This window comes from Manacus candei, unplaced genomic scaffold (assembly GCF_025592945.1).
Source record: "Manacus candei isolate 608988 ecotype Guabito, Panama unplaced genomic scaffold, ASM2559294v1 h1tg000018l, whole genome shotgun sequence".
NCBI lineage: Eukaryota > Metazoa > Chordata > Aves > Passeriformes > Pipridae > Manacus > Manacus candei.
Genome location: NW_026138066.1, coordinates 16388690 through 16415913, shown reverse-complemented (window position 1 = coordinate 16415913; position 27224 = coordinate 16388690). Strand labels below are relative to the sequence as shown.

The 27224-nt window shown below is 49.2% G+C and overlaps 3 protein-coding genes across 9 annotated transcripts; 1 reads left to right on the top strand and 2 right to left on the bottom strand.

The window, feature by feature from the left end:
- Nucleotides 1–5: 5 nt before the first annotated feature.
- DDX11 (DEAD/H-box helicase 11) lies at nt 6–17868 on the bottom strand. Of its 5 annotated transcripts, none has more exons than XM_051783995.1 (26): nt 17678–17867; nt 17367–17573; nt 16796–16882; nt 15071–15228; nt 13913–13958; nt 13279–13386; nt 12648–12735; nt 11966–12168; nt 11254–11406; nt 11103–11149; nt 10236–10315; nt 8913–8957; nt 8729–8826; nt 8168–8206; nt 7566–7689; nt 6924–7058; nt 6353–6465; nt 5670–5742; nt 5253–5356; nt 4316–4465; nt 2319–2387; nt 2047–2147; nt 1554–1638; nt 854–929; nt 512–666; nt 6–391 (listed from the first exon to the last, which is right to left on the bottom strand). In XM_051783995.1, the coding sequence occupies exons 1-26, from the start codon at nt 17855–17857 to the stop codon at nt 362–364; spliced, it is 2754 nt and encodes a 917-aa protein (XP_051639955.1). In that variant the 5' UTR covers nt 17858–17867; the 3' UTR covers nt 6–361. The 5 variants fall into 5 exon arrangements, with proteins under 5 accessions (XP_051639955.1, XP_051639956.1, XP_051639952.1 ...); XM_051783996.1 differs by having other exon boundaries at nt 8729–8796; nt 17678–17866; XM_051783992.1 differs by lacking the exon at nt 6–391 and having other exon boundaries at nt 404–666; nt 17678–17868.
- Nucleotides 17869–18049: 181 nt separating this feature from the next.
- LOC127469736 (zinc finger protein 501-like) lies at nt 18050–26576 on the bottom strand. Of its 3 annotated transcripts, none has more exons than XM_051784411.1 (3): nt 26532–26576; nt 21337–21439; nt 18050–20527 (listed from the first exon to the last, which is right to left on the bottom strand). In XM_051784411.1, the coding sequence occupies exon 3, from the start codon at nt 20502–20504 to the stop codon at nt 19092–19094; it is 1413 nt and encodes a 470-aa protein (XP_051640371.1). In that variant the 5' UTR covers nt 20505–20527; nt 21337–21439; nt 26532–26576; the 3' UTR covers nt 18050–19091. The 3 variants fall into 3 exon arrangements, with proteins under 3 accessions (XP_051640371.1, XP_051640372.1, XP_051640370.1); XM_051784412.1 differs by having other exon boundaries at nt 26520–26572; XM_051784410.1 differs by lacking the exon at nt 26532–26576 and adding an exon at nt 22378–22590.
- On the top strand, nt 22258–25114 carry LOC127469737 (acrosin-binding protein-like). Its single transcript, XM_051784413.1, has 4 exons — nt 22258–22390; nt 23214–23429; nt 23828–23922; nt 24479–25114. Exons 1-4 carry the CDS (start codon nt 22366–22368, stop codon nt 24899–24901), a joined length of 759 nt encoding a protein of 252 aa, XP_051640373.1. The 5' UTR covers nt 22258–22365; the 3' UTR covers nt 24902–25114.
- Nucleotides 26577–27224: the final 648 nt, after the last annotated feature.

The following is a 27224-nucleotide window of genomic DNA, read 5'->3' as shown; positions in this document are numbered from 1 at the left end:
TACATGTGGTGGTTGATGGGAAAAAACAGATGTATCCAGTTAAAATAATTATACTCCCCATACTTAATGTTTTGAAAGTATTTAATCAATTTAAATAAAACCTTAACAGCTGTAAACAAATAGAAGCCTGCTGCTACTACCTTCACCTGCCTCAGACCTACAACCAGTTTCCCTCCCGGTTATGATGCTGAAGGCTGTCTCACCATCATAGTGCTCAGATACTGAACAGCAAACATCCACAAAGGAGGCAGAATGCAGAGATTTACAAAGTCCATGGTATACAAAAGCAGATTGTGTTGCTTCACCCATTTTTCAGAGGTGCAACTCACAGAGGTGAATACCGTCTGTTCTCTGGGCCACATCACAAAGCATCCAGCTTCCCTCGATGGAACTGGGAACACACAAAACCAGACAGTTTGTCCCTTTACTCTAAAGGGAAGACTTGAGACAAGTCAGGATGGGCACAGTGGGAAACAGTCTGGGGAGCAGCACATGAGATAGAAGTTCTGACCTTTCTTAATTCTGCAAATGCTGATCCAAAGGCAGGTTTCACCTGGGTTCTCTCCCTGATCCACTGTGGCAGTTTGTTAAAGATGGCAGGCCGTGCATATCTGTGGTCCAGGAGCAGGATGCTCGCAAAGTCCTTCTGGTGCCGAATGGCTCTGCCTGTACAGAGCATAAAAACAAAAAATGGCCCAGTCAAGTGTTTGTTCTCAGACAAGGAGGCTCATGTTCCCATCATCTCTAAGTACGATTACCCAGACGACTGGGTAATGCTTCCTTTCTCCCACCCTGCTCCTTCAGTGCTGTCACATTTCGTACCCCCCAGCCTGTCCAAGGAAGGATGAATTACCTATTGACTGGTTTACTGCCTTCATGCACAGGTTTTCAATCAGCACTCTGCTAGGTGCCTGGCCAGCAGCTCTGGGCTGGAAAGGAGAAATAGGCAAGTCTGAACATGAGGCAGATGTAAATCAAATTAGGGAGTCTGAATGACAACGTGAGGCAAACGCTTTTACCCCTGCAGAGTGAGTGGGTGGAGAGGCAGACCCCAAGCAGAGAGCAAGGAGGGACAGAAGAAAGGCTGCAGTCAGAAAACTATGTTGAGCATTCACAAAAAGCCAGCCCATGGTCCCCTTGAAGGCAGAAATCCTGTCCCCACCTGCTCGGGAACAGCACATCCAGTGAGCAGTAAGAAAGGACAAATGACCCAAGACAAGTGATCCTGGCAAGCAGCTTCTACCACCCTGCCACCTCCTCTGGGGTAAAGGGTCCTTGCTCCCTTTGGAACTCAGAGTTCCCAGTGAGCCCTGATGGTATTTCCCTCCAGTGAGCTTCTTCCCTGTGTTTGGCACCACCTGTTCATGAGCTGCCTGGAGAAGGCTGTGCTCTCGGTACCACACAGTCTGGGAAACCACACACAGTCTGGGAAACCACAGCAAGCTCAGAGAAAACAAAACAAAGCCTTCAAAGGCATCTCTTGCATGCCTGTGCTGAGAGAAAAGTTAATACTATAAAGCAGAAATGAAACAGGCAGAGGTGTAATCTGTTACCATTGTTTTGTCAAGCCAAGCCATTTTTTCCTGAAGCTCTGGAGATTTAATGTTGGGGTAAGGCATTCCCACCATAATCACACATCTGCAAGGAAGGGAGTGCATTATTCTTAGTGTCTCATCCTATAGCACTTTGCCAGTAGACCAATAAATTAGAGGTCACTGCACCCCCGAAAGACAGCCAGACCTGATAACCAAAGGCAGCAATAAAGCACAGCAGTCTGACAAGCACGTTCTGAACAGAGCTGCAGAGGGATTCAGGGTGCCAGAACAAGGGATTGTCTAGCACAGCAAGCCTAACTGCATCATTCACAGGAAAAGTAGCCTGGACAAGCAGGTTTACACCACCCAGCTGACCCTCCTGTTGCTTTAAGCGTCAGCTGAGGTCATGTGCTGCCCAGGATTTTCTGTCTATGCAAATACTGACGTGACCATCCTGCTTGGAGTCACCACAAGCCAGAGCTCACCCCTCAAGAAGGAGCAGTCACCTTACCTTCCCAGGTCATCAGAGAAGTTGATCCCTTCACTCATTTTGCCTCCAACTACAGAAAGCAGCAGGGCCCCTGTCATCTGTCCTCCTGCTTGGCTGCAGCGCTGCAGGAGAGGGACCATCAACTTAAACCAAAGTTGGGAATATTTCTGTGCTTCAGAAACACTCCCTCACGTGAGCTAGAGCCCTCTTGTTAAAGCTGCAGTGCCCTCTTTAGCAGCACTCCCACACCAGTTGGGATGCCACACTCCCACCAGCCTGCCAGCTCGGCTTACCTTTATGCACTTGGCATATTCCACCAGCACCTGCTCCACCTGGTTGGCTTTCTTAGGCTCCTGAAAGATCTGTCACAGGCACAGGGCGTCAGTTGCAACAACAGGAAGCAAACAGTTTAAAGAAAGCAAATCATTTCACTCTCACACCATTAAACACCATGTGGAACTGAGATCAGGGAAAGGCAAATTGCCTGAAAAACCAACTTAACCAGCACCATTCCCCTCCACCATGGAAATGCACTGCATGTTCACTTTCCAGCTGGGCTATGAAGGGAGCAGCAGCTGCTCCTGCCCTTCCAACATTCCCCTTCAGCTTTGGCAGCTTTGTTTAATTCTGCAAGAAGTTAGAAGTTATCCAAGAGCTGAGAGGCGGGAAAGCGGTGTGTACCTCTTGCACCCATGAATCAAGATCCTTCAGGGTGAGGAGACTTTCCAGCTCCAAGATCTTGGAGGACAGTGACAGGACTGATCAATTTGAATCACTAATTAATTCCAAGTGATAGCTTCACTTGCCCAGTGAATAAATCAGCTTTTTATGCAATGCATAAATAAAGTAATATATCTTTATGTTATTCTTGCATGCCTAATTCGTTACTGAAAGCCCCTGCAATTAATTAAGCTGTATTTTGATTGATGCTGCACCTTGGCCTAAATCACAAGTTGTTTTCCTAGTAAACAAGAGGTGCAACATCTGTCTTCTCTGTGACAGTGAAGAATCTAAAGGATGTGTTTTTCGTTGGTTGGCAAGAAGTACTATCAAATTTTACCAGTCAAAATCAGTCCTTCAGTAGAAAAATAACTGGCAATTACAAATAAAGGCCCAAACTAACTTATTGAAGAGTAGCTATTTAATCCTTTGATTTAAATTAATTTTCCCTACATTATTTATATACAATCTCAGTGTGATGTCACCACAGCCACCTCAGGACTCGAGCCTTCCCCTGCTATGGTCTGGTCTTGTGTGTAGGCAGCTGAAAGTCACACTTGCTGCAGTTTACCAAACTGCCTTGCTAACGCATATCCAATTTGCTGGAGACTGCAAAGGCCAAACAAGAATAAATCAGAGCTGAAAGGCAGAACAAACTGTGTGATTGTGGCACAAAACCTTGGAGGCACCAGCCAGAGCACTGGGACCCTGACAGTGCCAGGGCACTGGCACTGAAAGGCACTGGCACCTGAAAGGCACAAGGAATAGTAGCTGTACAAACACGTGGAGAAGGCGAAGCATAATGCTTCCACCACAAAAACCTACAGGCCAGAATGCTGGCACCAAGGCTGTGAAATATCTGGGACTGTGCTCTCCTAATCCACATGGTAAGTTATTGAGCTTTTGGTAAACAGAAGTCACAGTCAGGGTATATGTAACTTTTTCACCCCCCTGGCATGTGATCAAAGATCCCTGCACCACACCCTGAACTGCTTGATCTTCAGTACGCCTGATCTTCAAATACTTGTGAAAAGTCATTGCAAAGATTTTTATATTTGCAGTGATCTCCCTCTTTAATGTGTTTCATCACTCCTTTAGCAGGAGTCACCACTGCTGGTCTTCCAGTTCTCATCTGTGTTACATCTACCAGGAAGCAAACCACCATTTTTCCTATGAACTGCAGTGTGGCCCCACTCTGCCTAGCCCTCAAGGGACACACTGAGCCTGGGAAAAACAAATTCCCTGTAAGAGCTCAATCTGAACAGCCTCCCCATCCACACAGGAACAAGCCTGCTGGTGATGGAAAGCGAAGACTGTCTCCCCCCATGGCCACTACACAGACCGTGCACTTACAAAAACGTATGGCTGCATTCAGTCTAATTTAGATCCCAGCTCAGTGATCAGCCACCCGGGAAGTACCATTTATTTGTAACTGGAGGGATTAGCCAGATAAACATCCTCTCTGCTCTGCTGTGCAGAACAACTCGGAGAGAGGCCTGTAGTGCATATGTAATTGTTTGATTTTTGAAACCTCCACGTAAAGTACCAACTGCCCCGGCTGCACAATCACCTTCTTCTTAGTTGCCAGGCGGGTGAGCAGCCCTGTCTTCTCCCAGTGTGCATACACCTGCTTCTCATATTCATAGGAGGGGAAGAAGCACACCACACCTCCAGGGATCACGTTGCACAGGTTGCAAAGGATCCGACCCGTCTCATCCATCTGCAAGAGAGGTAAGAGCATATTGCAGCTGGCAGGAGCTCCAGCTAATGCTGCTCCAGTTCTGTGCTCAATCCCAGGATCACACTTTCCCTGTGACGTGCCTTAGGGGAGGAAAAAATGTGGGAAACATGCCAAGACTAAGAGAACTCTCTAGGGGAGCTGAGCATCACGAAAAAGTTCTTCATTTCTCCGCCTTTCTCCCTAACTCCGGGTTTCTGTTTGCACTGTGGAGCACTGGTCACTCGGGAAAGGAGGGTTTGCCTCAGTGGATGGGAGCTGTCACACCAGAACAGATGCTGAGAGCTAGTTAGCACGTCTGGTGGAGATTCAGCAGGGGCAGAGCAGATCTAGTGTCTGGCCTTGGGTGTTTACTGGCCTGCCACAGGAAGAAGTAAAAGTGCCAAAACACCTACTGCTGCCCCTGTGGTTTGGGCTGCATTTTGCAGGGCTGCCCTGCTCCACTGTCACTGAGCCCTTCAAACTGTGACACACAGTCAGAAACCTCCTCCTGATGCCCAGCACACAGCTACAGGATCTCCGTACAGCCAAACAGAAGTTGCTGTATAACTCATCTCCAAAAGCTACCTCTGAGGAAGCAGCTCAAAATCCCTTTTGCTATTGCTCTTTTTCCATTACCTGGCAATGCACCTGCCCCAAATCTTACGGATTTCCCTTGCTGTGGCTTTTGATCAGCCCACCTTTCAAACAGAGAGCATAGTGTCCTATGAAATATAAGCATGTGAAGCAAAAAAGGGATCCAAAGGAAGGAAACAAAGGACAGACTGACCATCTGGGGCAGGTCTCTTGTCTGGTAGGTGAATTCCAGCTGCTGGTTGGAAGGACCATTGCAGAGGATTATGGGTAAGATGTTTTCTGGAGGAATCACATGTCCTGGAGCCAAAAAGAAGTAGTGAGAGTCAACATCACTGCTGTTGGCACAAACCCCACGAGCTGAAGAGCTTTACCTGCATGACAGAGGCAAATGTTTTCCTGGCTAAGCCAAAGTGCTTAAGTCACTCAGCTGCTCTGACTTCCATTCCCTGAGCCCCTGGGAAGAAGGCATGGCACACTGCCTGCCAGTACTGGCACTGAGGAAGCTCAGAGTGGAAGGGAACTTGCACGCCTTTGCCTGACAAAACAGCACCAAAGGCAGACTGCAGCACTTGCAGCTGATGACCCCTCCCTGCCAGCCTGGCACACTCACCACAGGAGAACTCCAGGACACGTGCAGGGTCCACACCAGCACAGGACAGCAGCTGCTCTCGGAAATCAGCCACCTACGAACCACAAGCCACATGTGAAGTACCAGTGGCCCAAAAGACACCACACCAGAGGCACCTGTACTGCTCCTCGAGCACCAGTGTCGAGGGAGCGCCGGCCAGATCCCTCCGGGATGAGCACATCGGGGACAGGGAATGCCGAACACACACAGCCCCCAGCCCAGCCCGTGCTCCAGGCCCGCCGGAGAAGCGGCAGCGCCCCCTGCCCGCGCACATCGGGACTGATTTTCCTGAATCCCTACGGGATGGTCCCTGTGGGCTCCCTGTCCCTGCAGAAGGACAGATGGTATCACAAGGTCCTCCAACTGCTACCCGTGCTGGTTCCAAACTACCAAGAGCTCAGCCTGTATCGTCTTGAGGACAAGAAAGGCTGACGAGGGCAATCCTGCCCTTGCACCTACAAGTTTATCCACAAACAGGCAGTGACAGACACCTCATGCAGGGAACCCATACCAGGGAGAAAGGGCAGGTAGGAGAGGTATTTTCCCACACACACCACGGGGAGCAAGAAGAGCAGCACATTCCAGTGGGGTTTAGCTGCTCTCTTTCCATGCGTGATTGCAGACAGCAATCCTGAGATCCCAGTGCAGCATCCTGATTTCCTCACCGGCTGCATGGTGCCTCCAGCAATGATTACAGCACGGCATTCTTCCACCACCTTGGCAAAGTGGACAGCTGGATTCAGCAGGAGGAATTTGAGACTGCTCTGACCAACTGTGCCTTGGAAAAGGAGAGGAGGAGCATCAGGAGCTAGCTGTGGGATACACACACTCAGGGATATATAAGAGATTCTCCCTCATGCCCTGGGCACTCTGGCAGGTCCTCACTTCTCAAAGCAAGGACTTGCTATTCAACGCTGACAGAGGCAGTAACGCCAGCCTGGAAGTTACCTTCTGCTTCCTAATCTCCCTGGAGCTGTAGAAGAGGTGCAGTAAACTGCAGGATGAAAACTAACATCCAAAGTGGGAGCAGAGATCTGCAAACCCTGGCCCCAATGCCCTTAGTTAAGAATTCCTTTGGGGTCATGAACATCCTCAGACAGACCCAGCCTGCCAGCCTGCATCACATATGGCACAGAAATGTTGTTGCAGGCTCCAGATCTCCTCCCTCACTGCCAGTGAAGCTCCCTTCTTGTGACTGACCCATGCCACCTCTCCTCAGCTCGCCTTTTTCAGTACCTTGCCTGTTGAGAATGACTCTGCCATCTTGGTTTGCATTTGTGAGGGCTGACAGAAATCCTTCAATCTGCATCAGTGGAGAGGCAGCTCGGAGCTGGTCGTTCTCAGCCTCCACAGGAGGGCTCTGGGGGGTGCCTTTTGGCCCGAAAAGAAAAGGAGAGGCAGGCAATTTAGGCCATACTTCTAAAGACAGGGATTAAACATGAAGTATGTTCTACAGGAACATGATACCTGGTCTACGTGTGCAGGCAGAGAACAAAGACCCAGAAAAAGGGAAAACCCAAATTCTGTCTCATTGCTAAGAAAGAAAAGAAAAAAAAAAAGATCTGGTTTTTGTGGTCGGCACCACTAAGCAGAGCTACACACAGTAGCTCTGGACCCAAAGCTAGCAGGTCACAGCAGTGCAAAGCTTGAGTGTGTGTGGTGTGAATATGGACTCACACCATCATTCAGCTTGGAAGGGACCTCAGGAGACCTTCTAATCAAATGTATAGTTGCCTAGGTCAACTTGTTAAAAAACACCTATGCAGGACACCTCCTGCAGTCCCTCATTCTTCAAATCTGCCTCCCACCTTTCCTCATGCAGATTGATGCAGGTTCCACATCCTCACTGTACCTGAAGGGGAGGATGTCTGAACTCACCCTCCTTATCAGATCCCTGCTGAAGAGTCAGGAGAAAGTTCTGCAAACCAGCCATCTTCTGGTTCTCCTTGTTGTTTTTCACAGCTGTGGCAGGGCCTCCATATCGCTCCACAAACCCAAAAAGCTGCCAAACAAAAGGCACATACACTAAGATACCAACAGTAGGCATCAGCCAAGATAAAAGCAGGTTTGCTGGTCTGCCACAGATAAAGTTCCTTAGTAGGTGTTCCCAAACCAGCCTGATCAGAATCTATCAGCACAGCCCACAGCTTCCATTACCTTCCTACAGCTGCTGAATCAAAACCAAAACAAGTCTCTGATGCTTGTTCCTCCAGAACAAGTCTACCCAGCTGACAGGTTTGAGGCCAAGCAGCACAGAATTAGCACCCACTGGAATACCAGGGTACACAACATTGTATGTTTCTTTGCTGGAAAAGCAAAAGTTAATCTGCACATATAGTGCTTTTTGCAGGAATCATTTTGTTTGCAGAGCAGGGTGGAGAAGACAGGCTCCCATCCCAGCTGCTGCATCTTCCACTTCACATTCCACATATGAAACAGCATTGGAACACTGCTGACCATAAAACCTCGGAGGCAAGTACCTTCCTGCTGATGAGGCTCTTCTCACAGTAACGCTGAACCTGTTGGAGGAAGACAGAAAAATGACCTGGCAGTCAGTATCTCCTATCCTGCTGTCCTTGATTCCTGACCAGCAGGGATATCACTTACTGTGCTTTTGGGGAGAGTTGCACAGCTCTTTGTGAGCTCTGCCTCCCAGACAACAGCTTATTACAAAGACATTGCATCCAGAGTGGAAACACACAGTGCTAAGGGGCTGTGTCTGGAGGTCCAAGGGATGGGTGACAATACTCGAGTAGTATGGTTTCTGCATTCTCAGCCCTTACAGTTTAGCTCTGCCTACAGACAGCTTCTGCACTTGTACATGCTTAATCACTTGCTTCCCTCTACTCCAAGAGCACCTATCCAGCCTCAGTGCACTTCTACCCAGACTGCAGCAAAAGAGACCTATACACTCTTTTAGTATAGGAGGTGGGGAGAATCTGCCATGTGGGCCTTGGCTCTACTTCCAGCTCTCACATGCACTCCCCAACAACCTTGAACAAGACCACCTGTGCCCCAGCAGACAAAAACATCTGCATTACCTTGAAGAGGTTTATATTGTCAATCTGGCTCTGAAATAGAAAGTCATTGATGGATTTTAGCACTGTCCCTGAAAGAAAAGGGGGTAAAGGAGAAAAAACTTTATTACTGCTGGGCCTGCAGCCCCTTACTGCCCACACCCACAGACTGACAGCTGCACACACCAGGAGTTCACTCCAGTCTTACCTGTTTGGGAAACTGTCTGACAGCCAGGATTCTGATTCACATTACCTGTAAAACATGAAACCAATTCAAGGAAGGCTTTCAATGGGTCCATCTCAAAATTAAGCAAGAAACTAACGATTGAGCTGATAGGTACACTGCATCATGACAAAACCCAAGAAATAACTACACCTCTGCAAAAATGTAGCTATACAGACAAAACATCAGCTCCCACTCAGTTTTATTTTGCCCAGCAGTGTAGCCTTACACTGTAGGACAAGCGTGCTGCAGCATCCTAAGAAGTACCACCTACATTCCTTCTGTGGCAGGAAGCAGCAGGTAGGGTGGGTGCTCTGAAGTGCTCACACGCTATGTAGTCATCATGCTGCAAAGGTAAAGGGACAGGGACTGCAATGCATCCCTCCTCAATGCAGCAGCAGGGAGCTGGGAGGCACAGAGGCTGGCAGGTGATTGGGAAGAAGGGAAAACCTGAGGACACCTCCATGCCCAGACCCCAACAACCAGAACAGGATTAATTGCTGCCACTCGCTGCGTTTCGTGTCCTAGCGTTTAACATCCACCTCACATCCCACTGTTGCAGCCTCAGTCAAGAAGCTGCACACAGGCTGCATTTTCTAATGAAAGCACTTCACTGAGTATGGGGAAGAGCAGAGTGGCAGGACAGAGCAGGAAGAGAAGTAACATCTGAGAGCACCACCAGCCCCCTGCCCCAAAGGGCTGCATTTCTCCAGGGCATAGAAGAAGGTCTTTATGAACTTAGGACAGGCTCTCCCCTCAAGACACGCTGAGGTCTAGCATGCAAATTATTAGAGAAAAAGAGCTCTGTGAACTCCTGTGGATCTAAACTCACAGCAAAATGGTAATTTTTTCGCAAAGGAAAGGCACCACCCAAGGAAGATTCATTCTGCAGAGGCATGCTGACACGTGTCGAGGCCTTGCTACCAGATGACCCAGGAGATTTATGCCACACAGCTCTTGTGCTGCACTGTCATACATCTGCTGTATTGCTCACTTGGAATCTTACACCATCCCCACTCAAATCAGATCTGAAAACCACACAGAAAGAGAAGAAAACTGCCTCCACAACTTACAATGTCATCTGCTGATCTTCAGCTAATGAAACAAAGAGAAGGGGTCAAGTAGACACCAGTCAACTTCCCCACCTTACAAAACAGCCTAAGAAATAAAATTACTGGCTTCTGAACCTATACGTGAGCAACACTTCCCCACAGCCTCTGCTGAGTGGGAAAGGGAACAGTGTCCTGAAGAAGCACTAACTAGCTCAGAGTCTATCAGTACCTCTGGATGTAGAACAGGTTTCCTTACCTCCCAGCATGGCCACAAACCGCTCCAGTAAATACAGGATCTGCTTAATGTACATCAAGTTCTTTGCCTTCAAACGTTTCCTATGAAAAATGAGACACATATTAGGCCCCAAAACATCTTCAGGCACTAATACAAGCAGCTCAGCTGCAGAAACAAGTACCTGAACTCTTCTTCATTTTGGAGAGACAGGAACCAAGAATGATTTCTCCCAGGCTCACTCTCCCTATTTGTGACAGAGCATAGTCCTCTGGACATCCTGCCCAAGGTCACCTCAAAGCACTCACCCACATATCCCACACTGTTCCTACCACCACCCTTCTCCTCACACATTAGTTACAGTTTGTTATTACAGTGGCAGTGATGCCTCAAGTCCCTGTTGCAATAATACTCCACAAACTCAAAGTTATTCAAAGCACTGAGCACAATATCCAACCACTGAAGGGATGACAAGATGCAGAGCCAAAACCCACATACAGCTTCCTCCTCCTCAGAGCTTACTGCCTCTACCATAATGCCAATCAGCACATGAAAGACTAAGGTCCAGGAGAGACATAAAAGACTGAATCTTTTAAAACTCTGCATCACAAAGTAGAAGTGACTAGAGGGAGATATTTGGAAAGGAACAGAGTATAAGGGAAAGCCATAATCCTCAGGGTATCCCCTTCTCACTGCTTAATACCAGCCCCAGGAGTCTGACTTAGACAGATTCTAGACAAAAATAATGAAGCAAGTGCCTTTTCATCTGCAGAACTATTAATGCAGTAACTTTCCATCAGGGAAAAGCAAGAAAGACTCTGCAGCCACGGGACAAGCCACGGCATCCACACTGCCTGCCACTGCTGCGCAGTTTTGCCCCAAGATCCTCACCTGTATCGCTCCATGTACTGGGACAGCTGGGAGTGGGCACAGCAAAGCTGCACAGACAGAAAGAAGGAGCTGTTGTTACCAAGGAGTGAAGAAAGGGCAGTCTGCTGGATGCAGAGCTCCCTCTCCATGGACAGGTCAGGCCGTGACTCACCTGAGAGCCGCTGACCTCTGCACTGTGGATACAAGTGATGGTGTCTATGAGGTTGTGGGCCTCGTCAATGATTACGACCTGGTCCTTCAGCTTGATCCCAGCAGCGCTCCTGGTAGGCTCATGCAAGAGCATCTGGTAAGGCAGCACCACCAACTACAGGAGAAGCACACACTGCCCTGATTCCAGCTCTCATCCTTGCAAACTTACGGCACTCTCCAACCACTCATTAAAGGCCCGTCTCAGAGGGCCTCGCGGAATTCAGCCAAGTGACTTATTATGGGAAAGGCAGGAAGAGAGACAGGAGCACACGCTTGAGAGGGCCACTGGGATGTAAGCTGAAGAGAAATAATTATGCTACAATTGCATATCGGCTCAGGTTACCTTCCAAATCTCCTCTGAAGCACTGAAAGCACATCTTCTGAGAGAGAACCAAGCAAGGAAGAAGAGCTAAGAGCACACCCATGTGTCAGTATTGCCTCACAGTTACTAAACCTTTCAAATACTTCAGAATGCTGAGACATACTCACAGCCTCCTTATTAACTTCTGATAGGAATTCTCATTTTCCTTTGCTTTCTCAGCAAAACTACAGCTGACAGAAACACAGCCCGTTTACAGACTCCCACATTATTGAGCAACAGCACTGGAGGGAGCAGGCAACTGGTTTATTTTTAGAGCGCCTGGCATTATTTCTGCTAAAACTGTACACCTTACCTGAGCAGCAGGAATGGCATATCGACTCCCATAGTATGGGCAGGCTTTGGTTTCCCTTCCCAAAGACACCAACTGCTCAATATCCTTCACTTCCACTAGAACTTCATCGCGGAGAAACTGCATTTGCTCATAGGAATAAAATGGGCACACGGCGCGGCTCACACGTCTCTTCTTCCCTTCATTCTCTTCATCACTCTTCTTTTCTAGCAGCAGAAATCACAAGAAAGCCATGAGCAACACACAACAGCCTAAAGCAACCACTGTGCAGAACTTCATGGATTTCAAAGCAAGCTCTGTCATGTATTTTTGACCCACCACTGATTTAAAAATTATTCAGCTTTAACATTTCCATCTCCACAGTGAACACTACTCTTGCCAGTTAGATTTAGCCACATGACATTTTCCAACATTTCCAGTGTGGAGTTAACAAACACAACTACCCTTCCGTACCAGAACTCCTGACCAGCTTAACACACTGAGAAAATACATCCAGATCTCAGCATCCCAGCCTGGAGAGCAAGAAAAGTAAAAGCCCTGGGGATCTCTAGCTCTGCTCCTCCAACCTGTCATTTCCAAGCTCCTAACACTCTCTTGCCAGAACTGATTGGCAATGCCCACTGTCTCCAGGCTCTTAAAGCAGCTTTATCAGCAATTGCTTCCCCAGGCTGGAAGTTCTTCATACCATGTTTGTTCTTTTGCATCTCCATGCAGCGGTCATTGATGAGCTGGAGAGCACCCAAGCGTCGCACCTCCTCATTCACACACAGGTTCTGGGACGTGCAAAGAGAGGAAGAGGAAGGGGGTCAACTCTGAACTGAGAGCCCCATGCTCTCATTGCTTCTTTAAAGCAATCTTAGGCCAGATTCCAAAATGGAAAAGTCTACCAGTCGGACAGTGTGCACACTAACTGCTAAAAACACGCTCAAAACCCATAAAAACTTAGAAAGGAGAAAAAAATGAGGAAAGGTGCACTGAGAGGGCTCACTGCTACACAACAGCTTCTAGAAAATGCTGCCAGACATACTAGTAAGAGGAGCGCCTTCTCAGTGACTCAGACATCTGTAATACTCCACATCAGAAAAGGTAAAGCAGACTCTTGTATTTACATCAAAGGGTAAGTGACCAAAAGAGAGTTCACAGAAGAATCTACATCACATAGATCTGTGCTGAGACCCACGACTTAAGTTTTCCAGTGGGAGACTCAGTCAACCCCCGAGGTGCCTTCTGTGGCACCAGATCCACATACCTCCTCACAAAGTCTCTCACAGTAGGTTAACATTCCCTCTGGGTCCCCAGAGAACAACACCACATACCTGCCTGGATCCCAGGGAAACCAGACGTGTGTCTTTGCCAAAAGGACTTTTCTGCACCTCGCGCACAAACTGAGAGAGCTGGGAGTGAGTGCGGCTGCAGTAGTAAATCTGCAGCAAGGGAGAACAAAGGGAAGACAAGAAGAACGTGGAAGCCAATCCCCTACCTACAACCAATCCTGCAAGGATGCAGCCAAGCACTTCAACAAGGTTCACCTTGCTCAAGCCTTCAAAAACACAAGTCTGAGTGTCACAACTGTTGAGGCTAAAAGCCCCATCTTTGTTTTCTCCTATCATTTGTCTTTGTTTCCATTTAATTTTCCAACATCTCTATAAAAACAAGGACTCACCATTGGAGAGTAATAAAATGCTATTTATTGCAGTGTGCTTTTACAGCAAGCCACAGCAAAAATTAAGCAGTGCTAGCAGAGCAAGCTGCTTAGCCAGCCAGTGTAGTCCAGAAGGAGATGAGCACAGCAGAACTAGTTGTCACTATCAACAAACTTGGTAGTTCTTATATAGTTAGTTCCTAAATCTTTCTGTACCACATGACTGTTGGAAAGGTGCAAGGAAGCCATAATTCTGCTCACTCCTACACTATTTTATGAAATGACACTATTTACTTTCCTCATCTCACCTTAGTCACATGCTCCTCTTCCAAATCATCATCATCTTCTTCCAGCCTAAGAAAAGAGAAAGCTCAAACAGTTCCCTTTCAGCAGATCAGTGGCAGTAAGAATCAAATTATGCTCTACTACAAGAGAGAGGTCTCAAAAGAGAGAGCTGGTTAAGGCATCTCAAAAAAAAGCCTCAGATCTTAACCCAGGTGGTAAAAGAAAAATCAGCTTTTTAAGAAAAGTGTAAGCGTGCACAATCAAGTTGAGCTTTGCTCTTTAAAAGGAAAATGTCTTTAGGGTTCTGCCTTTTGCAAATTCAAGAGGTTTTTTTCTTTTGATTCTGGGGCTTCTAAGCCCCAGGCATAAGCTAATCACTGCTATACCATTCTTTGGTGAGCTTATTTATCTATTTATTTGTGTAAAGCTTTCCCTGTAGAGGCAATTTACCACCCTCCAGCTATTGCACAAAGAAAAGCTTCAGGAAAGCCCTCGGCTGCCACAGAGTTCCTCAAAGGCAACAGCAGTTTAATGTTTGATAAACTGCATATAAATGAAGAAGTTAAGTATTTTTCACTTTTTAAGGCAGAAAGATCTGTCTAGATACTAATTACTAAATTTGTATTTTAAACACATTTGACTTTTTGTGCTGAATTATGACTTCTGGCTTTTGCCATAAACCAAATGCACGAGAGAGAAAACTGTGCGTGAGATTTTCATGCCGAAGCTCCCTCTTTAGAAATGTGAACATCTCTCTCCCTTTAGAGTATCAAAAGATGCCAGTGCTAATCTACAGGACTGACAGCTTCCTCTGATGTCCTGAGTTCCATTCTGCTTTTCCAACGCAAGGAACTTAATCTCGAGTCATTCACTCAGCATCCAGAGGCACTTTCTGGGAAACTGGGCATGGATAAAGGCAGGACACTGCCAAGCATTTTAAGATGCACTCTCTCAGAAAGCATTTCAGGTCACTCTGATCAATCTAAGAAAAGCTTAAAAAAACAAACAACCAATTAAACAAAACCCCAGAACAACCACTACCTTACACAGTCTGAAAAGATGAGAAACTCTTTTGAATAAAATCTGCACCATTACGGGTGACATCTCTTTAATCTGAGCAAGGCAAAAACTACACAGAAAATGTTTCTTTGGCGTGGAACCCCCTCAGTCCCTGTCCTTACCCAGATACCACTTTCTTTTCTTCATCACTCTCATATTCAGCAAGAATCAGCTCCTCCTCATTGTGATCCAGCTGGTCCAGAACATCGTCTCCAGCTCCCTGTGACAGAGCCTCCTTGCTGAGCTGGAGAAGGCGCTTTGTCTCCTCCTCCTCGGATCTCTGAGAGGAACACAGGAGTGCAGTATTTCTCATATAAAAAGAGAGGCAGCACGAGCATCACTTCATGGCACAGACAGGTCAGAAGACAGCAGTCCCTCGCACACAGCACAGGGAATGACTTGCTGGGCAAACCCACAGCAGGGCAAGCGCGTGCACCAAAGGGGTCTGAAGCTGTTCAGCCCCACAGAATGCAGCTGTTACCAACGATCAAAGACTTGCCCACACAGACAGTTACAAAAGGGAAACATAAAGAAAATTCTATGCCAAAGGCCTGCTGAACTAATAGATCCTCAATGAAACATTCATGTAAGTATTAGTTGCTTAAAGTGGCCCAAATCTGCCTGAGGAAAAAAGTGTGTAAATAAACCCAAGCAAACATATAAGGATATAATCAAACACTCCATGTACACTTAATTCAAAACTAGGATTAACTCAGTATCTGTTTTAGAACACAGAGCACAAGACTTCTCTTGCTGTTTTTTTCTCCAGTTATGTGATTGTTATTCTAACACAGGTCTAGCCTTCAACAAAAATTGCATTCAGCTGCTGAAGAACAGTTTCTTGGTTAACTTTGTGTCCTGATAAAGTTTGTTTTTCAATCTGAAAACCGTATCTTCCAATGTCAGTGAGTGTTTTATTACCATGGCATTATAAAGAAATGCAGTTGGTAAGCCCTACACAGAAGATTAATTGCTTTTCCAAATCTCTATAATATTTCTCTCATTTACTTTCTTGCTTTTTATCATGCTTCTCATTTCACAGGCTCTTCAGCCTCTTAAAAGAGACAAGGTCTTTGTTCCACTTGTTTTTTATTTCCATTCTTCACTATTTCTGTCACGTCCCTCTGACAGGAGTTGACCAAAACATTACATGACACTTGAGATGGAGCACACTAGAAACTAACAGCCTGGCAGCCTCATAAATCTGCCTACTGGGGACTTGAAATATGTATTTCTGGGAAGTTCCACTCGTACCATCAAAAACCTCTTAGAGCTAAGAGTACTGAGGCCAGTCCATTAATCTAAATTACAGGAAAATATATCTGAGAACATTTTGCATTCAGAAAAGAAACATTTCTGAACAATACAATCATGTTTACTGTGGAAGTAAACAAAAACAATTGTTCCCTAGCGGTGACTGAAGTACAACCAAGGCCTGACCTGGTTTCCTTTGGGTGATATTCTGTTCCCATGACCATAAATTTAATGACAGTTTTTATTCCAGAAGTACAGAGAGCTCACACATGCTCATAAAGCAGAGTTTTCAAAACAAAAAAAAATCTAAGTATTAAAACTTTTAAAGAGAAGCAGAGGGGCAGAGGTCATCAAAACACACGTCATTTCCACCCATACACAAACACACCCAGAGGAAATTATTGATGCACAAATTGTTTTTCACATCTGTACTTCTAAAACAAAATCTAACCAAAAATTTTGGATGGCAAATTTCAGCATCTGAATACAAAAGGCTCCTCGGAAAGGCAGTGTGAAGTCACAGATGTAAACAAGTATGAACAACACTCAATGTAACCAAAACAGAAGGTTCTAATCTCTGTGGAATAACTCACCTTCCTCTTTGCTGCATATTTTAACTGCACGTTATTGCGAATTTTCTCGAGACGATCTTCTCGCTTTTTCCTCCTGATCTGCTCTTCCTACAATAAAGGGAGAGTATTGTATTTAGTCCTCAACCCTTGGTATAACTAAGCTCTGGGTGTAGAGAAAAATTAACACTGAAATTGTTAGTACACAGGCCTGTTCTCCTCGAGCACTTACTGCGTGTTGCTCTGTTCAAAGCAATATTGTTTCCTGCCTTATGCAACCCGCAGGGCAATGCCTCATCCCACTTCATGGAAACAAACTCCTGTGACAGACAGACCACCACCAAATTTGCCTCACGTGTTTTTCCACTCATCACCCGGGACACAGGAACAGTTTGCCCAGAGGCTGTGGAGTCTCCTTCCCTGAAGGCATTAAAAAGCCGTCTGGGCACAATCCTGCTCCAGGGGCTCTGGAGCCGGGAGGTTGGTCTAGATGACCTCCAGTGGCCCCCTCCAGTCCCAGCCATTCTGTGATACCAGCCTTCCCAATCCCTTCCTCGTTATCTCACCCCTCCCCTACAGATGAGCGTTTCCCAACCTTTAGCCTGTCCACCTTGTCCCGCTCCTCCTTCCTCTGCACGAACGCCGTCACCCAGTCCGGTTCCCCGGCCGTGTCGGTGCTTCCCGGGTGTCCCGGCTCGGCCGGGCTCAGCCCCTCCAGGAGCCGCGCCTCCTCCTGCCGCTTCTTCTCCTCCCAGTCCCGGAGCCACGACAGGGCCCCGCAGATGAGGCTCAGGGATTTTCCCTGCCGTGGGAAGCCAACAGGGTGAGGGAGCGCTGCTGTCACAGACCGCCGCCACCCCGCAGCCGTCCCCGCCGGGCACCGCCCCGGCCCCGGCCCCGCCTCACCGTGCCCGTGGGGCTCTCGAAGATGCCGACCCGGCCGGCCTCCAGCGCGCCGTACAGCGCCTCCATGAACTGCTCCTGGATGCGGTACGGCGTGTAGGGGAATGGGAACCGGCTGCAAGCAAGGCTCGCTGCCGCTGCCTCCGCCCCGCTCTCCGCCCCGCTCTCCCTCCCGCTCTCCATCCCGCCCCGTTCGAACCGGGCGCCGGAGCCCCTCCCGCCCCTTCCCGTGACGCGCCGGAAGGACCGCACCGCCCGCGGGGCCGCCCCTTCATCCCTCCCGTCCTCCCATCGCGCTGCCCGAGCATCCCGCCTCGCCAAACCCCGCCCGGTGCTCACCGCCACCCCTTCCCACCTTCCATCACAGGCAGAGACAGAAAACTGGACTGTACGCAGGAGAGAACGAAAGGTTTTATTCAGGATGGAAACACGTAGTAACAAAACGTTGCAATACAGGTTTATGTAATACGCAGTCGTCGGCATAGTAATAAATGCAAATATAGTCGTTCCTACCTGTTCGATGCTGAACTTTATATGTTAATACTTTTCAAACAACGGTGAGCTAAAGAAGAGTAGTGTAAAAACGACTACAGAACTGCAGTCAGTCTCCGGACTCTTACTGCAAGGCAGTAAGAACTCATCACGTAACATTTCAGACTAGGACATCTAGGGGAAAAATCCTGGTTTTTGGTTAAATAAAAAAAGGCCACATTTTTGTCCATGTTTCATTGATGTCTCAAGTGGAAGGAGTTTCAAATCAGCAAGAAGAAATCTGGGAGAATCTGTCACAGACTATTAATGGGCTGCTTTTCAACTGGAAACACTTCCACATCCATGTTTTCTGGGTACATACCTATCACGAGGTAGGAACTCACTGTCCCATGTAAGATTTGGAAAAGACAAAATAGACTGAAGTTCAGCTCCAAAGTCTCAGACTCAAAAGATTTGAAAATGCCTTGTCAAACACTGGGTAAACTGACTATATTCATGAAAAATAAGGGAAGGTAATAATAAGAGAGTTCAGTTCCTAAGACTACTACAGTGTCTAACAAGCTAAAGTTTTGAGCCAGAACCAACCTGAAACATTTTATTACGATCTTCACTTCTGTTGTATTTTACAAGCCCAATTCTCCCAGCTGTTATTCTACCACATATTCTCAGTCCCTGATTTACCCTGAAGCTGGTGCTCATTCCTCACATTCCTGGCACTCTTCCTAAACCACCAGCACTCAGCTCTTAGGACTAACTCCCTGTTTCCAGACTTCCTAGTAGTTCTTGGGCCACTGGGGTTTAGCACCCAGCCCCAACACCAGAGATACCGTGTCTCCAGTCAGTCTCTTCACACCGTGGTTCTCATTACCCACCTTTTTAAGGTAGCCCCAACACTAGTTTCCTGCTCTGAACAGCCATTCCAGGCTTATGGCAGAAGTGAGCGGAAAGTGAGCACTCTTCTACCCACCACACTTTTATAGGGTTTCTTGGCCACATGGATTTTCAAATGCACTCTAAGTGTTGAGCTTTTCCGGAAGCTTTTCCCACACTCGACGCACTCGTAGGGCTTGGTTCCTGCGTGGATCCTCAGGTGGGCACAGCGGGCCGAGCTGTGCCTGAACGTTTTTCCGCACTCCTCGCACTTGTAGGGTCTCTCCCCACGGTGGATCCGCAGGTGGACGTTGAGAGCCGAGCTCCGCCGGAAGCTGTCCCCGCACTCCACGCAGATGAAGGGCCGCTCCTCGGCATGTGTGCTCTGGTGCTTGGCCAGGGTGGAGTGGTCGCTGCACCTCCGGCCGCACTCAGTGCACTGGTAGGGGTTAGGCAGGAGGCCGCCGTGGTACATGGGCAGGGCCTGTCCACCGTGGATCCGGCGGTGAGTGGTGAGCGCCGAGCTCTGGCTGAAGCCCTTCCCGCACACAGGGCACTTGTAGGGCTTCTCGCCCGTGTGTGTCCGTGTGTGGGTCACCAGCGAGGAGCTCTGCCGGAAGGTTTTCCCACACTCGGTGCACTCATATGGTTTCTCCCCCGTGTGAATCCTCTGATGCCGAATGATGGCCGAGCTGTCCCGGAAACACTTCCCGCACTCTTGGCATTTGTGGGGCTTCTCTCCGGTGTGGACTCTCCGGTGTATGATCAGGGAGGAACGGTCACTGAAGCTTTTCTCACACCGGAGGCAATTAAAGGGTTTCTCACCCTTGTGGCTGCGCTGGTGGACAATGAGATGCGAGTTCTGGCTGAAGCTCTTCCCGCACTCGTTGCACAGGTAGTGTCTCTCTCCCGTGTGGGTCCGCTGGTGCCTGATCACGTTGGACCTCTGGCTGAAGGTCTTCTTGCACTCGTTGCACTGGTAGGGCTTCTCACCAGTGTGGATCCGCTGATGTTTGATCAGGTCTGAGTTGCGGGTGAAACTCTTCCCACATTCAGAGCAGCTGAAGGGTTTCTCTGCCAGGTGGATCCTCTGGTGTTGGCTCAGATAAGAACTCCGGCTGAAGCTCTTCCCACATTCAGGACACTCATAGGTTTTCTCTTCCACCTGCTGAATCCAAATGGCACCAGTCCCACACATGGGTGGGTCAGGCTTGTCCCCAGCAAGGATAACCTTGCTGATGTGGCCTCTACCGCTGTCCTCGCATTCCCAGATTTCCATCCCATAGGGAGTTACCATTCCCTGTCTCTTTGCAAAAGACGTCTCCATCTCACTTTCTGTCTCCATCTCCTGCTTGCTGTCTTGTCTTTGATCGGTGTCCTGCAAGGTATCTCCTGTGAGCTTCCTGGGGGAACACAGATGCGGTTCAGCTCTCACAGGACTTTCCTGATGCTGGCTGCCGTTCTGCATGTCACCCACGGTCCTGTCACCTGCTGGAGTGAACAGAGGAACTAGCAGTGAATAACCTCCTGCTTGTCTGAGGGAGAAGCCCAAACAGGAAGGCCACCAAGACCTGCTGCACCATGAGCTGACAGCACAGGAGACAGCCCCTCAGTATCTTCTCAGGGCAGAGGGCACGGAAACCAAGGAGCATAGGAATGGAATGTGACTCAAGAATGGGTTGCCACTATGGCACAGATTGCAAAGGGGGTATTCTGTCATAAAGTTACAGCCCTAAAGGGCAAGACCTGTCACTTGCTTGCCCTCAAAGTTCCCACGTGTAGCAAGGTTAGAAGAACATCAAACTGCTCTCCTCAACATGGAATATGAGGTCATGCAGCAGATTTTGTTTCAAGTGATCTGCAGATTTTGGAAGGCACTACCACATGGGTTATACCAATTCCCAACATTTTGTTTACAACACTCAGGGATGAAAAACATTTGTAGTACAAATAAAGGTACTCAAAAGCACCTCAAAGCAGCAAAGTGACCAATAAAATATTAAAAATACTGTCTGTGTGAAAGGAAGAAAAAGCTACACTTTGGTTAGTTATGTCTTTTAACAGTCTGTAGTCTTTGCTGAAAAATACACAGGATTTGATTTCATTTTGGACAGGGTCTAGATACCCCAGGAGTGTATTTTGTCTTTGTCATACCCTGCCTACAAATCTTCCTGAAAGCAGCATCTCTGTAGTATGGGAGCAGAAGAGGCAAGGTGACTGTGGAGCATGCAGCACAGTACACATCAAATTTTCAGCATTCAGCTCTTCCCTTCCTGGACATGCTTCATGTAATTTCTCACCTTGTGAGCAGTCTACTGTCTGGGTATTTAGTTGCTTCTGGCCAAAAAGCTGTTTCTCTTCACTCCATCTGAAAGGTTAAAGCTAAGCTGGGGACTGCAGGTCCTGATCAGAGGAAAGAAAACAGACATAATAAATACCCATCATAGCAGCAGTGCTGTAGAATGAGATTTCAGGAGGGTAAGCGTTTAGGAGCTGGAAGCAACCTAGACCATAGGAAAATGACACCCAGAAACATGAGTCAGGGTCACTGTCTGTCCTGTCATGCACACTGTGACACTGATGTTCGGGTCCAATAACCAGGGCCACCTCATGTAGCACAGACAGGTCAACCACACACACTGAGAGCTGCCTGCCAGCTTGCTGCCTTCTCACAAGTGTCTGGATGTTCCTCCTGCTGCACTCCCAGACCAAAAATGCCTCCTGATGAGTTTTGTGTAAGAAAAATATTGATTCTTCAAACCGTGTTCTCTCCATAATCTTTCTTCCCCGTGAACTAAAGGAGAACATAATGTAATGCAGTTCTGTTCTGCAGGTGGGGGAAAAATGCCACCTTCACAACTAGGCTGCTTTTCGCCTCTGTCTGGAACTTCGTTTATTGCCTTCACTGAAGGAGTACTTTGCTCAGTCGCTCTCAGTGGATCAGCCAGGCATGCAAAAGTCTGGGTGAGAGACAAGATTTTGATCTGCTCATACATTTATTGACACGAGCAGTCCAAAGGCAGAATTTTTTGTCCTGTGCTCCAGAAAAATGGCCTCCTTCCAGATGGACTTTAAAGAGCTGGCAGTGAGCAGGAGTTTGTGCACAAATACCAATATGTCCACACCCAGCCTGTTAGGGGGCAGCGGGGGGGGAGGCAGCAGGGAGGCACAGCTGGGAGGAGGCGTGAGCAGCAGAGGATGGAGTGTTGGGAATGCAGGTGTCTATGACATCACCAGTGAAAGAGTGGAGGTGACACCTCTGGCAGCACACTGGGCCCTGACTGTTGGCCCTGCCTGTCACAGGCCCTGCTCACAGTTCGATATCGGCTATGAGGGCTTACCTGGTTTTGTCTGGTGAGTAGCAAACATCTCTCCTCCAAGCCTGGTTGTGAGAAAGGGCAGCTGAAGTGGCTGCTCTGCACCCCTCCCCATCGCTCCTCAGCTTGGGCAGTCTGGGGGCAAAAGGAAGGGACAGGAGCACCCTCCAACACCTCAGGTGCAAAGATTCTGAGGCTTACAATTTTGCCAGTTTTCACCCACTTGTGCTGGTATCTTATTCTTCAGGAAGGGCCACAGAGTGACCCAAGAGCCAGGGAGGAGTCAGAGCTGGATATGTAGGCACAGACTGGAGCAGAGGTAGAGACTGGAGACAGGGACACCTGGGTGCATTAAATCAGACAAGCACAGAGATCTAGACTTGACCTGCAAGGCCAGGAGGAAAGCGCTGGCCTAGTGAAGCAACAGGGGAGGCAGGAGAAGGAGATCTGAGAGAGGACCTTGGTTAAAGACCTACTTAGCCAGAGGAATAACATTTGCAGAGGCTAAAAATCTTGAAATGAAACAGTCTCCTTGCTCCAGCTCCAAGAGCATAGCAATATTCCCAGCCATGACTTCCAAGACATTTCTCCCAGTTCAAGATTTGAATCTCCAGAGCTATGGTGAAGGCCCCTCAGCCAAGTACTGTCCCCAAAATACTACCCCCCCCTCAACATGGGTGGGGCAGGTTTTTCCCAGGTCTGGATCCACCATCTCTAGTCTTTTGCTGCATTTCCCACATGCTGGATCCTGCACCCAGAAAAGGCAACGGAGATCTGGATTCAGCCCTCCAGCTCTTTTGAATGTGGCATGGTTAGGGTTTCCTTCTCCCTCTGACTCCCTGCACTTTATTTTTTACCAGTGCTCTTGGGTTGGGGCTGCATAGTTGGCCCTCGGGAGTCAAAGGCACAGCAGCCAGGAACGCCACTCTCCGACCAGGAGTACCGCCAGTTCTTCAAGTTCCTCCGGATCACTCTCCAAGCCAGCACTGCCTGCCATCTTCGTGAGCTGTATGGCTGCCAGAACTCACTGGTCCAGACACTGGACAAGTACGAAAACCACGGAGTCATCCCTCAAGGTAAAGCCAAGTGTGATTCCCAAGGGCAGGCAGCTGGATGGGGGTCCCGCACAGCCAGCACGGGACCTGATCACTGGGAGAGGACAGACTCGGGAGCTGGTAGGGGAGAGAGATGGGTAGCAATCCTGCAGTGAAGAGAAGGCACGTGCTCATGCACATCCTTTCTCACACCTGATTGCATCCACACACATCCCTAGGACCAGCCTCCTCTCACACCCTGGGTCATGGAAATGACCAAGAAAACACGGAGTTTCTCACAAGGTTCAGGGGGGCACCCAAATGGCATAGGAGTTTTCATGGAGGGATGTCACTCGACAGTGAGGTTATTGCTAAGGACTGGTAGGATGCCAGCACTGGAGTTTATCACTAGGTCTGTCTCTTCATTTGCCTCTTTCTAGGACCTGTATGCTCCGAAATGCCAGGATATCCTTTCTTCCCAAACTTCTGCACCTTTTCTTTTTATCGCTGTATTAAGAAAAAGTATTTTCTTAAGGTGAGTTATTTAGCTATTCCCTGAAGACTATGTGTGCTCTATGGGCAAGTAACAGGCCAAAGGGAGAGCCCTGAAAATAAGGAAGTGGGAAAACAAGAGGCTAAAAGACAGGGAAGAGAGGAGAGAGCCAGGGGTAGCCTACATTCCAGGCGCACTCACACCAAGCTGATTAGCTTCAGATGGCACCTGAAGCCACTTGCCAAAAAGGAGACTTTGCAGGAGTTATCTTCAAGAAAATGAACCTTTGAGGATCACCTCAGCCCTCCTCTCCAGCTCATTCCCAACCAAGTTGAGACAATCTAGGTTCTCCAGGAGAGAGAGGGGGATTCATGCAGGCTAGAAGAGAAAGAAAGTAAAGACAGCTGTGAGTGCCATGAGAGACTTATGGGGAGACTCGACAAAGAAAGGATATGAAGGTTTCTTTGCTTTCTTGGGCTCATCTTTGTAGGGAGTGGGAAAGATGGGATTGTGCAGTGAGAGCTAAACTCACAGAACAGGGGAGTGCCTAGGTGCCTGCTCCTGAAGCCTCTACAGAGGTATGTTTTCTCCTCCACAGAGGATTGCATGCCCAGGAGAGAGCAGCGCCAAGCTGCGCAACACAGCAGGCACCAATGACATTACCACGAGCAGTGATGCCATGTCATCCAGAAACTTCGGTCCCCAGCCACTTTACCCCACATCTCCCACAAGTACCCATCCAGCTGGCTCCAGCCCTGACACGGAAGTATCTGTGACCCCCACCTTCTTACCTACTGGCCCACAAGCCACAGAGGCGACAGCCGGTGGCCAGCAGCTGCCACACAGTGACATCGAGGATCTCCTCCTCAGGCTGCTAGACAGCCAGGTGCAGAGCTCCCTGCAGACAATGAAGTTGTTGTTGTCTGTTGGGAAGGCAGTGAAGGAAGAAGAGTTGCAGGAGGCTGCCGCAAGGCTGCTGGAGGCCCTGAACAATGCAAATGTGCCTCAATCACCAAACTGACACAGGTCAATAGTGTGGGAAAGACAGAGGAAAAGCCACCTCTTCCAAGTGCATGGAGAAACAGAGTCATGTGAAATGCTACTGCTCAGGATTCAAAGAAAAAGATGGTACCCTCTTGGAAGTGAATGCACTGAAAAGATGCTGTTCTGTCCTGCAAAAACTGTTTGCTCACTATTGTGATGGTGCTTGTTGTGTCACTCAAGGAATGTCATGGGAGAATGTTGTCTTTTCTTCATTAAATGTAGGTGCTTCTGTTCAAAAGCATTAAGAGAAGAATTTCTTTGGAAGTATGCACGTGAATATACACATACAGACACACAAGGCGTGCTCTCCAAATGCAGGAAAGCCTTATCCTGCAAGGGAACTCGAGGTCTAGCATCCTCTTTGTATTGGGGATTGCACATGGTTGACATCTAATTCCGCAGTGATGCTATGAAACACACAGGATAAATATTCATATTAAGAGCCTCCCCTTGCCTCAGAAAATCAGTCTGATTTATGGGGACCTTGGCTGAAGCGTTGTTCCTTTTCTAAACACTGAACATACCTGTAAGTAAAACTGTGTCAAGTCATTTGGATCCAGCACCTGTTGACAAAAGCAGAGTGGGAAATCTCCAGGAACCAGCTCTGCTTCTCTGAATCTCCACTCAGAATGAGTTTGGAGCTACCTCAAACTCAATATAAGCTCCAGTGGTTTGGGCTTTCAGGAGAACATCACAGAAATGAGTAACCCCTTCCTTTTGCAGACCTTCTTTTAATCTATTCCACCGAGGGCCGTGAGGAGAAAGAAGCCAAAGGCATTTCTCCTCGAGGATGCACCACACCAAGCAACATCTCTGTGGAGAGGGTCAGGGATATTGGTTTCCTTTACACAGCCTAAGTGTCACAAACACAGCTGAGTGAAATACAGGCTCTGTCTCTATCCATTGAAGGAAGTCCTTAGAAAGAAGATCTCAAAATCACAGGTCCTCCATTTGTTCTGGGAAGCATAATCTTTCCCAAGGCTAAGGCAGGTCACAGATGGGAAATGTGCAAGCCCTGGAACAAGACTGCTGGCTTCCTTTCACAGAGGACTGCTCAGCTTAGAGTCCTTACCTGGTGGGATCCCTAACAGAGCACACGCTGCCCTGGCATCACCCTGGCACACCAGCTCATTCTCTTCTCCCTAGAAAGTGGCCAAAGCTGCCGGATCCCTGCCTGAGGTACCAGGGCTTGTGTCCCCGCCAGCTGCCTGGGCAATGACATCTCCTCCAGCCTCAGTAGCGGGGGCACTTCTGGCAGCATCCTTCCTTGCCATCACCGCCCTCGGGTCCCGGCTGGGGGCGTCAGATTTGGCAACCGCGAGCCGATCGCTACAGATTTCCGACTCGCATGGCTCCGGCCGGGCCCTCCACGAAGCCACGGCCCGGTGCGGCCACCCACGGCCGGGCCACCCTCCCGCGGCTCCCCCGCCGGGGCGGGGCGGGCAGCGGGGGCTGCGGGCCGGGCAGAGCCGCTCAGCGCCCGCCCCCCGCCCCGGCCGGACCCCGCAGCGCATCGACACTGCCCCGGCGCTCCCCAGCCCGTCACCTCGCGGGGCTCCCCCGCCCGGCGCCGCCCGCTTTTGTTGCCGACTTACCCGCGGACTTACCGGGGCCGGGGCCATGTGCGCGGCGGCGGCGGGGCCGGGGGAGGCGGGGGCGGCGGCGGGGCCGGGCGGTGGCGCTGCGGGAGCGCCGGGCGAGGGGCGGCGCTGGGCTCCGTGGATCGGTGTGTTAACCCTTGTGAGCGCCGGGCGATGGGAGCTGCCTCGGCGGTGTTAACCCCTGTGAGCGCCGGGCGATGGGAGCTGCCTCGGCGGTGTTAACCCCTGTGAGCGCCGGGCGATGGGAGCCGCCTCGGCGGTGTTAACCCTTGTGAGCGCCGGGCGATGGGGAGCGGGTCCAGCGCTCCCCGAGCTCTGCGCAGCGCCGCGCCCCGAGGGAGGTGCCCGCTCGGCGGAGGGGGAGCGCAGACCCGCCCCCGGGGGCTGCGGGGCCCGGTGCGCTCAGCGGGGTAGCTGCCGCCCACCCTGCTCGGCAGTGCTGGGAGGGAGGCCGCTGGGCACGGCTTTGCATCCTGGTGGGTACCGGAGCTCGCTCCCGTGCGGGAGGAGCCCCAGTCACAGCTCGTACCTGCCCACACACACGGTAGTCAACAACCGGACACAGTTCTCAAGGAACCACACAGGCTGGGTTTCCAGTGCTCCTTGCTTTCGATTCCCAGCGCTGGCTGTGTTTTACCGAGCCTGCAGGGCCCGGCGGGTAGGGAAGCATCACTGCTGAAGCCTAGAGCTGCTTTTCTG